We start from the raw sequence: 15590 nt of genomic DNA on the forward strand, positions 1-15590 counted from the left end.
AAGGAAGTGCAATATTGTCTTGCTATGAATATTTGGAATATTAAATGGCTGTGTCACTTTTTGTAGGTTATTTCAACTTCCTCCTGGACACCTGGCTACTTACCGTTGTCCTAGGCCTAGAGTTTTAAAGGTAGTTACGCATGGTTCCACTCAGTGTCATTGTCAAAAGTGATGTGGGCACTTAGGATCCTATGTCCCAGGTGCAAAGCAGTACCTAAATACCTTTAAAATCTAGGCCTGAATCCCTGCAGATCCACTGTCTCTCTCTCTGTTACAGTCTGTTGGCATCCCCGAGCCAATGCCTCTTGTTAGTCACTGATAAAAGGTGCATGTTTGGGAAAGAACTAACTTGCAGCAGGATAGCAGATGGACAGCGGGATTGGCAAAGACTCTGTTGCTTTGGGGGGAGCAAAAGATGTCACCAGTGGGATTAAAAGTATTAACTTAAAACTTTAAAGGATTTGACTGCTAACAGTGTCCCTTTCAGCTCTAAGTCAGTGTTCAAATCCATCCAGCCCAGGTTGGTAGTGATTGAAAAGGCATGACTATCTTGTTTGGCTTGTGAAAAATGAATTTGTATTTTCATTCCAGTTGCATCCACATCACAAAAGCTGCCATTACAACTGGCACTGATTGGCTCCTTTGCTGATAATATCTGCAGAGTAACCAAGGACTGAATGGGCATATGGAGACTATACTGTCTCCATACTAAGGATTCCTCCATGGATGTTTCAAGACATGCTGGCCGAACAGTGCGGGGAAAGCTTGCCCTTGCTATTGCTTCCATGGCCAGTGACTTTTATTCTCGAGGTCTGTTAATCCCTGGCTTTTCTAAATTCACTCCAATGGCTTTTCATTGCCAACTTGCACATTTTAAAATGTTTTGTTTTATAAATAGTTGGGGTGAAACAGACAAGCAAAGGAGCCACTCAGGACATAGTTCCCCCTTGTTAACATATAGACTTGGCAACAACCTGGCTCCTTCTGTTCAACATTTGTCAGCAAGGCACTTGGCATCAGGATACCTGCCCCAGGTTCCCAGCCCCAAATATCACAGTGGCAGAGCAAGTCACTTATGGCCTGATTTTCAGACGTGCTGAGTATCTGCACTTCACTTGATTTCAGTGGGAACTGTGGATGCTCAGCATACCTGACAGGCAGGCAAACTCTCAGTGCTTCCTTCTGTAAAATGGGGATAATACTTACGTTATTTATTCCTTGTTTAAATTTATAGAGCCTGTGTGTTTCTAACGTACACCAGTGTGATTGTGTTGATTCATGGTGATGTGAGGGAGAACAGACTCAGACACGGATGTTTCAGTTTGACATTAATCAGCTGGTCACAATAAGAATGATAGGATATGAAATGTGAATGTTTAAACTGAAAAAGGGATTGCTTAGCAGCTCTTGCTACAGCTTCACCAATAGTAAACCACATACACATTTTGGTTCATCTTTGAATCTCTTCCTTCATTTGGGATTTAGCTTTAGACTTGGAAACAGTTTAAGGGAACCATCTACTGCTATGCAAGATCTGCCACCTGAGCGCTCATTGTTTAAGGAACCTGTTTGGAAGAACCTTCACCATTTTGAACTAATCCTTTGGTTCTGCAGTTATTTTTCTTGTCCTGTTAGTTGTGGCCAGGAGCTGAGCATGCAGCCTGGCAGGTAAGTCTAAGGCTCCCAAAATTTTTACTAAGACAACCCATCGACGGCATTTTGTCCCTTTTGGGGACGCATCGTTACCTGTTTCCCTCCCACCGCAGCCTAGTCTCCAAGGCCTCTGCTCGGCCACCCCCAGGCCCACCCGTTCCTGCAGTCCCCCTCTTCCTGCAGCTAGGTTGTGATTGCTACCAGGCTGCTGACTATCCACTCGCTTCCTCCCTGCTGTTGCTGCTCAGGGGAAGTGAGAGCAGCGGGATGCGGGCAGCTATGCAGAGGAAGTGGCCAGAGCCAATGATAGGACAGTCAGCAGCCTATCCCTGCCTGTGCGTGCCTTGGAGGCACTTCCTCTGCACTCCTGCTGCCCAGTCCCACTCCCCACGCGAAGTGAGAGCACACGGGGAGAGCAACATCTAGACCGGGGTGGCCAAACTGTGGCTCTTTTACTGTTAAAGTGTGGCTCACAGAGCAACCCCACGCACCCCCAATTCTCCACCTACCAGATCTGTGGGTGTGGGGGGAGCTCAGGACCTTTGCCTTGCAGTGGGGTGGTGGGGTAGAGGCTTCTGCTGAGTGGAGAGGTGGGGCTCGGGCTTCTGCTCCATGGGGTGCATGTGCCGGGGCTTGGGACTTCAGCAGGACTTCAACAGGTGTGGGGCTGAAGTCCCAAACCCCGGCAGGCGCACCCCAGCTCTCGAACTTCTGAAGATTGTTGTTTGCAGCTCTGAGGGTCAGTAAGTTTGGCCACTCCTGACCTAGACCCTTCCTGCAACCTACTGTTTGGGTAACACTGCTCTACAGGTTTCAGAGTAGCAGACATGTTAGTCTGTATTCGCAAAAAGAAAAGGAGTACTTGTGATATCTTAGAGACTAACAAATTTATTTGAGCATAAGCTTTCATGAGCTACAGCTCACTTCATCGGATGCATTCAGTGGAAAATACAGTGAGGAGATTTATATACACACACAGAGAACATGAAACAATGGGTTTTATCATACACACTGTAAGGAAAGTGATCACTTAAGATGAGCTATTATCAGCAGGAAGGGGGAGGGGGGAAGGAGGAAAACCTTTTGTGGTGATAAACAAGGTGGACCATTTCCAGCTGTTAACAAGAACATCAGTTTGCAAATTAATTCCAATTCAGCAGTCTCTCGTTGGAGTCTGTTTTTGAAGTTTTTTTGTTGAAGGATAGCCACTCTCAGGTCTGTAATCGAGCGACCGGAGAGATTGAAGTGTTCTCCGACTGGTTTTTGAATGTTATAATTCTTGACGTCTGATTTGTGTCCGTTTATTCTTTTATGTAGAGACTGTCCAGTTTGACCAATATACATGGCAGAGGGGCATTGCTGGCACATGATGGCATATATCACATTGGTAGATGCGCAGGTGAACGAGCCTCTGATAGGGCCTACTCACATCAGCCACACTTGGAATTAATTTGCAAAGTGGATACAATTAACTTAGGCTTGAATAGAGACTGGGAGTGGATAGGTCATTACATAAAGTAAAACTATTTCCCCATGTTATTTCTCCCCCTACCCCACCCCCCACTGTTCCTCAGACGTTCTTGTTAACTGCTGGAAATGGCCCACCTTGATTATCACCACAAAAGGTTTTCCTCCTTCCCCCCACCCCCTTCCTGCTGGTAATAGCTCATCTTAAGTGATCATTCTCCTTACAGTGTGTATGATAAAACCCATTGTTTCATGTTCTCTGTGTGTGTATATAAATCTCCCCACTGTATTTTCTGCTGAATGTATCCGATGAAGTGAGCTGTAGCTCACGAAAGCTTATGCTCAAATAAATTTGTTAGTCTCTAAGGTGCCACAAGTACTCCTTTTCTTACTGCTCTACAGGCTGTCAGGTCTGCTCCAGTATGTGGGATGATGTTGCCCTCTAGTGGTTGGTCTATGTTGAGTATAAACTTTAGTACTAGTCCGCTGCCAGCGAAGGGTTCTTGTCCTTCTGCTCGGGACTGTGATGACAGCCGTTGGTTCTGAGTGACTTATCGCCCATGAACGTGATTTAGTCTTTACGTATGTAACCCTTCTGCCAGGTGGTGTGGTAGCAACAAGGGCCAGATTCAATGCCAAGGCGTTTCTCCTAACAACAGAATATAGAACCGGCTTGAGGCCGCACCCAGCAGTCTGGAAAACCAACCAGAACCCCCAGCTGCCTCTAAGTGTCAATACTTCCCCTCTCACAAGCACTGAGTCTGTGTATCGCAAAGAAAATTTTTAATAAAAAGGGAAAAGGAACCCAGCATTAATCTGAGAAAACCCCACAGCCATGATTCAAAACTCCAGGACATGGGCAAACACCCACCCCAAACTACGTTGGGCGGTGTCCTTTGCCTCAGTCTCTCACCTTGTGGTGTGAAAGTCTGACATCCAAATGTTCCTCTAACATGCCACTGCCCTCTCCCTCCACTGCACCCCACTCACAGTTGCTGTCCTTGGTCTGCAAAGACCCAGAGTTCAGAGGTGTGTTCATGTAAGTTCACCTCCCATCCCGGGATGGGGTGAGGGGAAGATATGGAGCGATGTCTCTATGCTGACACCACTGCGGTTCACTCTGCTGTCACTGCCGGCTGCTCTCTGTCCCCACTGTCAGTATCTGCTGGCCGATGTTCTTCTGCCTCTTCATGTTCTGAAGTTCCACCACTTAACACAGCTCTCCGTGATGTCAGCAGATAGCGGGGAATCTCACTGCTAGAGCAGGGTGTCCAGTCTCTTTCACCAGACCATTGTCCCACACCAGATCTAAGGCTATGTCTAGACTATCACTTATATTGGCAAAACTTATGTCGCTCAAGGGTGTGGAAAAAAACATCCCCTGAGCGACATAAGTTTCACCAGCAAAAGTGGTACTATGCACAGCTCTATGTTGGTGGGAGGGCTTCTGCTGCCGATGTAGCTACCGCCGCCCATTGGGGGTGGTTTTATTATGTCGACAGGAGAGTTCTTTCCCCATTGGCACAGAGCAGCTACAGGAGAGATCTGACAGCGGTGCACCTGCATCAGTACAGCTGTGATGCTGTAAGGTCTCTAGCACAGACGTAGCCTAAGTGATTTCAGCTCCAGTGATCACAGAACAAAACAAGGTTCTCAACTGAGTCTAATCAGTTCTGTCTTTACACAGTGGAGAGATGAGAGGAGGATCAACTGGTGTCTAAAACTCCTGAGGTAGAGCCAACACTACCAGGTAGAAACACCTGTCCCTACTCTCTCTCTCTCTCCACTTCACTGGGTTTATCCCTACCCCCTGCTCAACGAGTGAGGTTCAGTTTAGGGTGACCCCCTCAATCAGGGGCAGGTTAAGTACAGTTCTGCTGCCCTTTACTCGTGCAATAAGAACAACAACAACATTTCATTACTCCTGCTTTCAATACGTCAATGCTTTAATAGAGGCAATATCGTATTGCCTCTATGTAAATCTATGGTATGCTCACATCTTGAATACTGCGTGCAGATGTGGTCATCCCACCTCAAAAAGATATATTGGAATTGGAAAAGGTTAAGGAAAGGGCAACAAAAATTATTAGGGGTATGGAATAGCTTTCATCTGAGAAATTAATAAGACTGAGACTTCTTAGCTTGCAAAAGAGATGGTTAAAGGGGGATATGATACAGGTCTATAAAATCATGACTGGTGTGGAGAAAGTAAATAAGGAAGTTTCAGAGTAGCAGCCGTGTTAGTCTGTATTTGCAAAAAGAAAAGGAGTACTTGTGGTCCCTTAGAAACTAACAAATTTATTTGACCATAAGCTTTCATGAAGTGAGCTGTAGCTCACGAAAGCTTATGCTCAAATAAATTTGTTAGTCTCTAAGGGGCCACAAGTACTCCTTTTCTTTTTGTAAATAAGGAAGTGTTATTTACTCCATCTCATAACACAAGATCCAGGAGTCACCAAATGAAATTAAGAGGCAGGAGGTTTAAAACAAACTAAAGGAAGTATTTTTTCCACACAATGCACAGTCAACCTGTGGAACTCCTTGCCAGAGGCTGTTGTGAAGGCCAAGACTATAACAGCGTTCAAAAAACCAACCAACCAACCTAGATAAATTCCTGGAGGATAGGTCCATCAATGGCTATTAGCCAGGATGGGCAGAGATGCAAAACCATGATCTAAAATGTCCCTAGTCTCTGTTTGCCAGAAGCTGGGAATTGGCAACAGGGGATGGATCACTTGATGACTACCTGTTCTGTTCATACCCTCAGAAGCACCTGGCATTGGCCACTGTCAGAAGACAGGATGCTGGGCTAGATGGACCACTGGTCTGACCCAGTATGGCCATTCTTATGTAAAGTGATTTGTAACTTTCCACTAGTTAAAATTGATCACTTTGGCAAAGCAGCTCCATCGGCTGCATTCCTAGTTGGAATAGGTGTTTATGTACATACGGTCTGTTCCTAAAGTCTTCTCCCTACAGCTCATCACTAGATGTCAGGGAAGAGTTCATTCAGACCCTGCTTACATCTATGTAAACCTGGCTTGTTACAGCAGCAAAGAGCTTCTCTCTCTTCTCCCCACCTAGTGCAGTAGCTGAGCAGGATTCCAATTTAGAGTTCTCCAGGGTGCGAGGTCATGCACTGGCTAATGTGCGTAGTTTTTCTCCATAATCCCAAAGAGATTTCACACTCATTGGAGCAGGGAGCATGTCTCCATTAAACTCTTTAACACAGAGCACGCTATTAGTGCTTAAATAATCATCTTAGCTGATAAAAGGCCACCAAGACTTGGAATGTGGCCTTCCTGTACTTATGCTAGTGTTAGCAGCAGGTGCTGGGGACCCAGTACTCCTTTCTGGAGCAGCTGGAAGGGCAGTTCCAGGTGTATCACCCCCAGGCCTCCATAAGCTATCTTGCCTGGTAGCATCAGGATAGTGCCTGGACCCTCCTTTTCGGCTACCACAGAGTAACAGAGGCAGGAGCTGACATGGTTAACAGCATTTCATCAGACTTAGCTCGCCTGATTTTTGTGTTTGGCAGGATGGTTAGAGAACTGGAGGCCCAGCTGGAATATGAGCGAGTCCGTCGAGAGAAGCTGGAGCGTCAGCTGGATGAATACCGAGCAGAGACAAGCCACCTCAAAGAGTGTCTGGAGAAACTGCAGCTCACACCCACCATCTCACGGATGAGTGTCTGCCCTCAGGTGACTGCTTTGGGGAATGTGTGAAAAACAACATGAAAAGATACAAGGTTCATTAGCAACATCTAGCTCCGTTGCCGCAAAGACACCAGCAGCATCTGTTGTGTCCACCTGGGTCAGCATCTCCGAAGAGCAAAGAGGATGCTCAGACAGAAAGGATTGCTCTTCCTTACAGCCACCATTTGTAGCCGGACAGGTGCACAGCTGTCTTCCTTGATGTTAGTATTGGCCATAGGCTGGACCTAACCCCCTAGATATGAACAATATTGAACTCTAGTACATGATAATTGCCCCACAGGCTGCTTCAGAAAATGCTGGGAAAAAAGCCATCTCCCCTACTCCCCAACAACAACAGACAATTATGTAGGAGCCCTGGCATATAGCACAGAATCCATCCCTTGCGACAAAACTCTGGTCCACGGTCCTTGCTTTCTGCCGTGCCGCCTTTTCCCCATAGTTTCTAGCCCTTCAGGCAAAGAAAACCTTTCCCACAAAAACAGAGTATAAATCAATGCAGTGTTGTATTCTGGAGCATGTAGACAGCCTGCCACACCTGCTAAGTCAGGTGTGAACTGCTTCAATGTCTTAACTCTGAAGCCAGTGATGGCAATTTAAATTTCAATTTCAGTAGGGGTTAGTGTAACAGAAAAACAAAGATAATGTGTTTACTGCATAATCTCAAATCTGTCTTCTCAGGTAGCCAAAGCCCCAACACTCCCCATTCAGGCAACTTAAAGCTCCAGCTTCCTCTCACCAACTATAGAGGAGTTATGCATTTTCAACACAACATTCTGCAAAGCAATGAGAACTGAAGGGTCAGGAATAGGGTAAACGAAATAGACCACAGCCACATTCCCAGCTCCCACTTCTCCTGTTTGCCTGCTAAGGAGGAATAAAGCACTCTCATCTCCAGGGACCGAAGGGCTAAGTACTACCCATCTGTAGCTTCACTTGTTTTGTGTGCACATATCCTTGCCTGAAACTTGCCAGCAGAATTCCACATATATAAATGAACCCTTAGTTTAAAATCTTCCACTGCCATCTTCTGGCCAGAGGCTAATACTACATAACAATTACAGTTAGGAATATTCAGTTATTTTCTGTAAATCACATTTAATTCATTGGTTTCAGAGTAGCAGCCGTGTTAGTCTGTATTTGCACAAAGAAAAGGAGTACTTGTGGCACCTTAGAAACTAACAAATTTATCTGAGCATAAGCTTTTGCTTCTATATATATTTGTATATTATAGCATCTAGGATTCTGAGGCATGGATCAGGACCCCATGGTGCTAGGCACCTCACAGACACAGAACAAAAGACAGTCCCTGCCCCAAAGAGCCTATAATCTATCTATAAGAAAGAGACAACAACAGGTAGATACAGACAGAGGGGAATCACAAGGAAACAATGAGACAGTTTTTCTCCGCATGATAGCTAGTGGTCTCAACTCACCAGCACCCTAATCTTTGTCAAGTGTCAATATGCAATTTGCTGTGGTGCCTGATTAACAGCATCAGAGACAGAGTTCTTCATTTACCCACAAGAAAGCTATTGCACAGACTGCAGCAGCAGCTTTCCCACAGTGCTCTGTCCCGGGCCTCAGCCCTAACTTGGAGCTGCCCACTGTTTCTTGTGGTGAGACGTTAGCTCAGTCTCCATGGGTCTCTGTCTACGGCCTCTGATGAGACTGGCAGCAAGATTGGGCAATTAAAAGGAGTGGGTTTTATATGGAAATGCCACTCATGTCATAGCCACTTCTGGCTATAAAATTGCTCCATGTCTGTGCCCAACCCTAATCTCTGTCCCCTTCAATCTCATGATGCCACAGGCCCCATTCATAACTGCATAACCTGCATTCATAACTATCCCATTTCTCACTAACCCCCAGGTTTTCTATCTCATAGCTAATCCCACATCTATTCAACTAGCTTCTCTCAACACTACTCTTTATGAGTGCTTCTACTCCCCTCACGCCCTTCCCCGCCTCCTCCATGGCTGCTTCCCCTCTTCTCTCCTTCACCCATGGCTGCTCCCACACAACTGCCCCCGACCTTTGCATCCTATCTAAGCTCCTCTCCTTGCCTGCTGCCCCCTCCCCCCCAGGGCTGCTGAAAAGCCACCAGTTTCTGCTTCCATGACCCAACCCTGGGGCATTGGCTAGGACACCAGCTCACCAGGGAGTTTTGGAAAACCTGAGGCTACTCTAGCAGCTGGATCAGTCCATTTAACTCAATGCAGCTACATGAGGGGTGTATTTTACTCCCTTATATCAGTTCTCTGAAAGGGCACAATTGGGCTGCAGTTTAACAGTGGTAGCCACTTCAATAACTTCTCAGACAGGGGAGTGGGAACTTCTTTCACTAAGGCAGATTCATTTTCAAATCCACCTTTGCATCAGACAGAGGGGTCCTTTCTGGTTTCACACTGCTATGCTCCACGAGAGGACTCTGCCATCTCTAACCCACATCAGAGGTGAGCGATTGAGCTTTCATCTTTGGAATTTCCCATCTCCTCCTGCTTGGCTCCAGTATTAAACAAATGTAGATGGCAATGGAGACAATCCCAAGTACAGCAGTAAACCAGGGCAGCATTGCTAGCATCTTGTCTGACCCCGTAAATGTCGGCATGCTGTACCTTGACTAAAGTACCACATTTGTATTCTTTGTATTATCCATAGCCTCATGAATCAAAATGTCAAAACGCTACCTGTGAAATCGATATTCTTGCTATTATTTCATTTTGATATAAACCTGACTCAACTTTCAGGGGGTATTTCCGGCTCCACTAACATTGAGGGGCTGGGTGCTTGCGCTGGTTTAATAAAGACTGCTTAAGGCCCCAGTTCTATTTCAGTCTCTGGGATACACAGAGTTAATGCAATCTCTAAGTGCCACACAAACCTCCCTGTTGTCCCCACTCAGCAATAGACCTTCTCACTTAAAAGATGCGGGGGGGGGGAAGCAGGTAATTTTTCAGAAAGTTCCCCAACGTCTACAGTATTTTAAGTGCATCTAATGAAAAGAACAAGCTTGGGTTTGAAATTGAGACTTGGTTGTTAAGGACAAACACCAAAGTATTAAAGACTGTTCAGAAAGACGTGTTATATCTGTGGCACTTACAGAATACACTGCAAGCTTCTTGGTGCCCTGCGGACAGCACTGAACCACACCATAGCTGAAATAAAACTTCTGTTCAGTTTGCATCACTATACTTTTTCAAGTCTTCACCCCTCTCTTAAAACAAATGACAGGAGCATGAAGCTGAACATCTGTGAGCTGTAGATGCATCTATCCCAGAAAGGGAGTGTAGTCTAATAGGGAGGTGGCACCTCCATCTGCTTCATGCCTCACCTTAGGCAAATAGCCGGGGGGGGGAGGGGCAGATCAGATCAGCTAGTTAGGGGTGAAGATATTGCTGGCAGGGCGGTAAGGGTGGCTGGAGGGGAAGAAGGAAAGAAAAGTGAGATATAAGAAAAGAGTCATTCCAGTGGCTTGTGTTCCAAACTACAGGCTCAATAACTGAGTGTTAGAATAAGCCATGATCCTGGCTATTACTATACATCTTATCCTGTAAGACAGCATTTTGTGACTATTCAAAGGAGTTTATGTGGTTTAAAATCCTCCCTTGCTAAGGAAGCAGGTGTAGGTGAGTGACTGCAGTTTAATGGCTTTTGTATTCTCTTTTTTAGGAAGGCGAGGCTGATTTAGGCAAAGAGAAAAAGAAAATGAAGAAAAAGCCACCAGGCATCCCCGGCGGAGTGTTTGTAAAACGATACTGAGGTGTGAATTGAGAGTTGCTGTTTTGTATCCATCTTGTCAGATTGACAGAGTTAGAGAAGGGTGTTCACACAGGAAGTGCAACGCTAAGAGTGACAGGACAGGGCCATATCAGACAATATTGCCGTGAGCTAAACTCATGCCAAAAAGGGTTAACTTTCAGAGAGGAATAAAAAGGTATCTATGTAAGTCACATTCCGATATTTCACTGGAGGGAGTGGAAATGTTATGTAATAGCACTACCTTGACACTTGTAGAAGACAACCCTCAAGATACTACAGAAGTGTGCATATAGTATATTGCAGCTTAATACTGTACATCACGTATGGTTTCTGATCTTTGTAGTTTTAATTAGCTGTGTACCAGTTTCTTTGCTTAAAGATAAATCTTATTGTGGAGAGAGACACTGTTTTCTGCAATGGTGATTTTTTTTTTCCTTTTTATACTGGCACATGGTAGTGTCTGATTAGCAAATTATATAGGGTAAAATTTCAAGAGAACTTAATTTTTCAGAAGTGAGCTAGGCTCTCAAGTCCCCTGGACTTTCAATGAAAATTAGGAGCTTAAGTACCTAAATAGCTTTTGAAAATTTTATCCCTAACGAATAAGTGGTTTTCATCATATACTCAGAAGAAATAAATGCATTAAGTACTTTTGCAGAGACTTGCTTTAACTGAGCCTCCAGACCAAGTATTCTTGTTTATCCGAACTCTTCCATGTCTTTCACTAAGACATGGACATCTTTCATATGTCACTTATATGAAAAAGTAATTCAAATGACAGAAGGAAGAGAGATAGGGCAACTTATGGGGAAATATATAATGACAGTATATACACCCTACAAATACCTGCTGTGTAAATAATCTGGCTGTGCCAACTCCTCACGTGGTCATCACTTAACAGCAAACTCCCTTACGCTGATTTCACGCTTAAGGAATACGTTTTCAGTTAAAGGGGACAAAGGAGTTGACAGTTTTACTATCCAGACCACTGAGACACACTCAAGACCAAATTACAGCTGTGTAAAAAACATTGATACCAACAAGAAGTAGAAGAATTTGGCCCTTGGTCGTGACTGTGCTGCATTTGCAATACTTTTAATCCAAAGCGTCACATAAAAGTAGTTATACTTCTGAATAATTAAAATGTTCATAGAACAATCCTGACTTTTGGCTGATCTGTACAGAGGTATTAAATATAAGCTCAGATTTCACACTACAAATGAATTAAATGTAGCAGGGATATGCTCAGAGGTTCTTCCTCTCAATCTCTTGTGAAAATCCCGCCATCAAACTGAAGGGAAGGTTAGGGTGATTTCTCTGCATTTGAGGGAGTTCCCTTTTCTGACTAATCACCCCAGGCTGACGGTATTTTTCCTCAGGGGTCATCAAAATACTTTCAGAGAAAATCTTTTCCCTTTTGAAAACATCATATTACATCAAAGGGCAGGTATTTTCCAAAATATTTTCTGCAGTCCTCCCACAACTCTACAACCTATAGCCCCTTCACCCAAACTTAGTACAAGAAGCCAAAAAAATGGACACTATTACCAATATACTTAGAATAGTTTTCAGGAACAAATAAAAAAAAAACACACACACAAACTTTCAGCAAATACATTTAATACAGCAGTGCTGCCTCCTCCCATGGTTAGTTAGGAGAAATCAGCTTTGTTTGAATGGGAAAACAAATGGATAGGCTCCCAGTCCTAATGGCCGAGGATATACTTGCCCTGGATGCAAGGTTCATCACAGCCTAAGGGGAAGTTGTGGGGGAGAGGCCCTTGTAGCACATAGCAGCAGCATGTCAGGAAGATGTATGCTTGGAGCCTACGTTTTATGGTGCAACTAGCTGCCCAATGACTCACATTGACATCAACACATTGCTGGAACGGCCATTTATTTTGCAAAAAGTAGGATGAGCAGTGGAGAAAGACTTTAAATTTAACTCAAACACTCCATATACAAAGATACTGCAGAATCAAGAAAGAAAGAAAGCCAAGAAAACAACTCTGAAAGCTGAGGGAAGCTGGTGAATAAAATAAAAAGTTCTATGACAGAAAACAATAATCAGACAGAAAATTCCAAACAATTAATGCTCCTTAGATCCCAATTTACCCCAGCCATTAAGCCTAAGCCTACCATCAAGCTGTTCTCAAAACTTACATTGGTTTTAATGAGAGTGCTGCACGTGGAAATGAGACACAATCCATTCAACAAAACATACTTCCACAATAGGAATTTACTCAATTCCATGCAATTAGGGAAAACAAATGATCACGAAGGGGGAACAAAGAATAAAAGAAAAGTGTTGCCCTTCACGTGAGAAACAGTCACGTAACGGGGAGCGCGTTTAAGGAACAGGAGGTGATGATTCCTCTATTTTGAGGATTTTTGGGTAATAAAGATTATAGGTCAATTTAAGATAAGAGTCTAACTTGGAGTAACTTGCCCTTTCTTACAGATGCCTTAAATTCAGATTCCCTTATGCCCAGTTCAGAGATGTAACTATCCTTCCTTACAGTATCAGTTTGGCAGATACCAAATCTTAAAACCAATTAGCCATTACTGAAGAGCAGGTAATGACAGGGGAAATGCAACTCCTGGGTTCTACCAATTGAGAGCAAATGAATGATTATCTGAGGGAAAGAACTGCAGATGCGATTACCAGCCATTTTTGGTGTCAAATATTTGTGTAGTATTCATCACTGCAAAGAGCCCTTTGTGGATCAATTAGAGTTGGATGCTGCAAATGGAAATGGTTGAGGTACACTGGAAGATGAATACTATAAATAGGGGTCTACCAAAATTCACGGCCATGAAAATCAAGTCATGTATCATGAAAATCTGGTCTTGGCTCCCCAGTCTGAAGGGAGAGTGGAGAGCAGTGGCTGCTGGCCGGGCACCCAGCTCCGAAGGCAGTGCCGCCACCAGGAGCAGCAGCACAGAAGTAAGACTGGCAATGCCATATCACCCTTATTTCTCTGCTGCTGGTGGAGGGGGAGCTACCTTCAGAACTGGGCACACAGGCAGCGTGGCTGCTGGAGTAAGGGTGACAGTACCATAAGCCCCCTACCACAGACTTGCAACCCCCTTTTGAGTTGGGGCCCCCAGTTTGAGAAACGCTGTGGAGAAATCCGCTGTAGGTTGGTCACGGCATAAACATCTGCGAAATTTGCTATTTATGCCATGACCAACCTGCGAAAAATGTGTGATTGTTCTGTGATTTAAGTAGACCCTTAACTAAAATATGGTGTTTAGAATAGGCTCAAGTGATTCTCTAAAACCTTTACTTGTTACACACCTAAATCTATCATACAAAGAGATAAAAAATAATTCATTCTCTAGGTACAGAGCACATACAAGGAAAATACATAAATAGAGTACAGGGTTCAGAGTAGCAGCTGTGTTAGTCTGTATCCACAAAAAGAAAAGGAGGACTTGTGGCACCTTAGAGACTAAAATTTATTTGAGCATAAGTTTGTGAGCTACAGCTCACTTCATCGGATGCATACAGTGGAAAATACAGTGGGGAGATTATATACACACACAGAGAACATGAAACAATGGGTGTTACCATACACTCTGTAAGGAGAGTGATCAGGTAAGGTGAACTATTACCAGTGGGGGGGGGGGGACCTTTTGTAGTGATAATCAAGGTGCGCCATTTCCAGCAGTTGACAAGAACATCTGAGGAACAGTGGGGTGGTGGGGGGTGGGGAATAAACATGGGGAAATAGTTTTACTTTGTGTAATGACACACCCACTCCCAGTCTTTATTCAAGCCTAAGTTAATTGTATCCAGTTTGCAAATTAATTCCAATTCAGCAGTCTCTTGTTGGAGTCTTTTTGAAGCTTTTTTTGTTAAAGGATTGCAACTTTTAGGTCTATAACTGAGTGACCAAAGAGACTGAAATGTTCTCTGAGTGGTTTTTGAATGTTATAATTCTTGATGTCTGATGTGTCCATTTGTTCTTTTACGTAGAGACTGTCCAGTTTGGCCAATGTACATGGCAGAAGGGCATTGCTGGCACATGATGGCATATATTACATTGGTAGATGAATGAGCCTCTGATAGTGTGGCTGATGTGATTGGCCCTATGATGGTGTCCCCTGAATAGATATGTGGACACAGTTGGCAACAGGCTTTGTTTCAAGGATAGGTTCCTGGATTAGTAGTTCTGTTATGTGGCGTGTGGTTGCTGGTGAGTATTTGCTTCAGGTTGGGGGAGCTGTCTGTAAGCAAGGACTGACCTGTCTCCCATGATCTGTGAGAGTGATGGGTCGTCCTTCAGGATAGGTGGTAGATCCTTGATGATGCGTTGGAGAGGTTTTAGTTGGGGGCTGAAGGTGATGGCTAGTAGCGTCCTGTTATTTTCTTTGTTGGGCCTGTCCTGTAGTAGGTGACTTCTGGGTACTCTTCTGGCTCTGTCCATCTGTTTCTTCTCTTCAGCAGGTGGGTATTGTGGTTGTAAGAATGCTTGCTAGAGATCTTGTAGGTGTTTGTCTTTGTCTGAGGGGTTGGAGCAAATGCAGTTGTATTATAGAGCTTGGCTGTAGACAATGGATCGTGTGGTGTGGTCTAGATGAAAGTTGGAGGCATGTAGGTAGGCATAGCGGTCAGTAGGTTTCCGGCATAGGCTGGTGTTTATGTGACCATCACTTATTAGTACCGTAGTGTCCAGGAAGTGGATGTCTTGTGTGGACTGGTCCAGGCTGCAGTTGATGGTGGGATGGAAGTTGTTGAAATCCTGGTGGAATTCCTCAAGGGCTTCTTTTCCATGGGTTCAGATGATGAAGATGTCATCAATGTAGCACAAGTAGAATAGGGGCATTAGGGGACGAGAGCCGAGGAAGCGTTGTTCTAAGTCAGCCATAAAAATGTTTGGCATACTGCAGGGCCATGCGGGTCTCATCGCAGTGCCGCTGATTTGAAGATACACATTGTCCCCAAATGTGAAATAGTTATGGGTGAGGACAAAGTCAAAGTTCAGCCAC

The 15590-nt window shown here is 44.4% G+C and overlaps 1 protein-coding gene across 1 annotated transcript in view; it reads left to right on the forward strand.

Annotated features, from left to right (window-relative positions):
* Window positions 1-13496, forward strand: part of ANKRD42 (ankyrin repeat domain 42) — a 51398-nt gene extending 37902 nt beyond the window's left edge. The window contains 2 exon segments of the mRNA XM_043504102.1: window positions 6659-6821; window positions 10506-13496. Of these exon segments, the coding sequence (XP_043360037.1) occupies window positions 6659-6821; window positions 10506-10595 (253 nt within the window). The 3' untranslated portion in view covers window positions 10596-13496.
* Window positions 13497-15590: the final 2094 nt, after the last annotated feature.

The sequence above is a fragment of the Dermochelys coriacea genome, chromosome 1, assembly GCF_009764565.3.
Source record: "Dermochelys coriacea isolate rDerCor1 chromosome 1, rDerCor1.pri.v4, whole genome shotgun sequence".
Classification (NCBI taxonomy): domain Eukaryota; kingdom Metazoa; phylum Chordata; order Testudines; family Dermochelyidae; genus Dermochelys; species Dermochelys coriacea.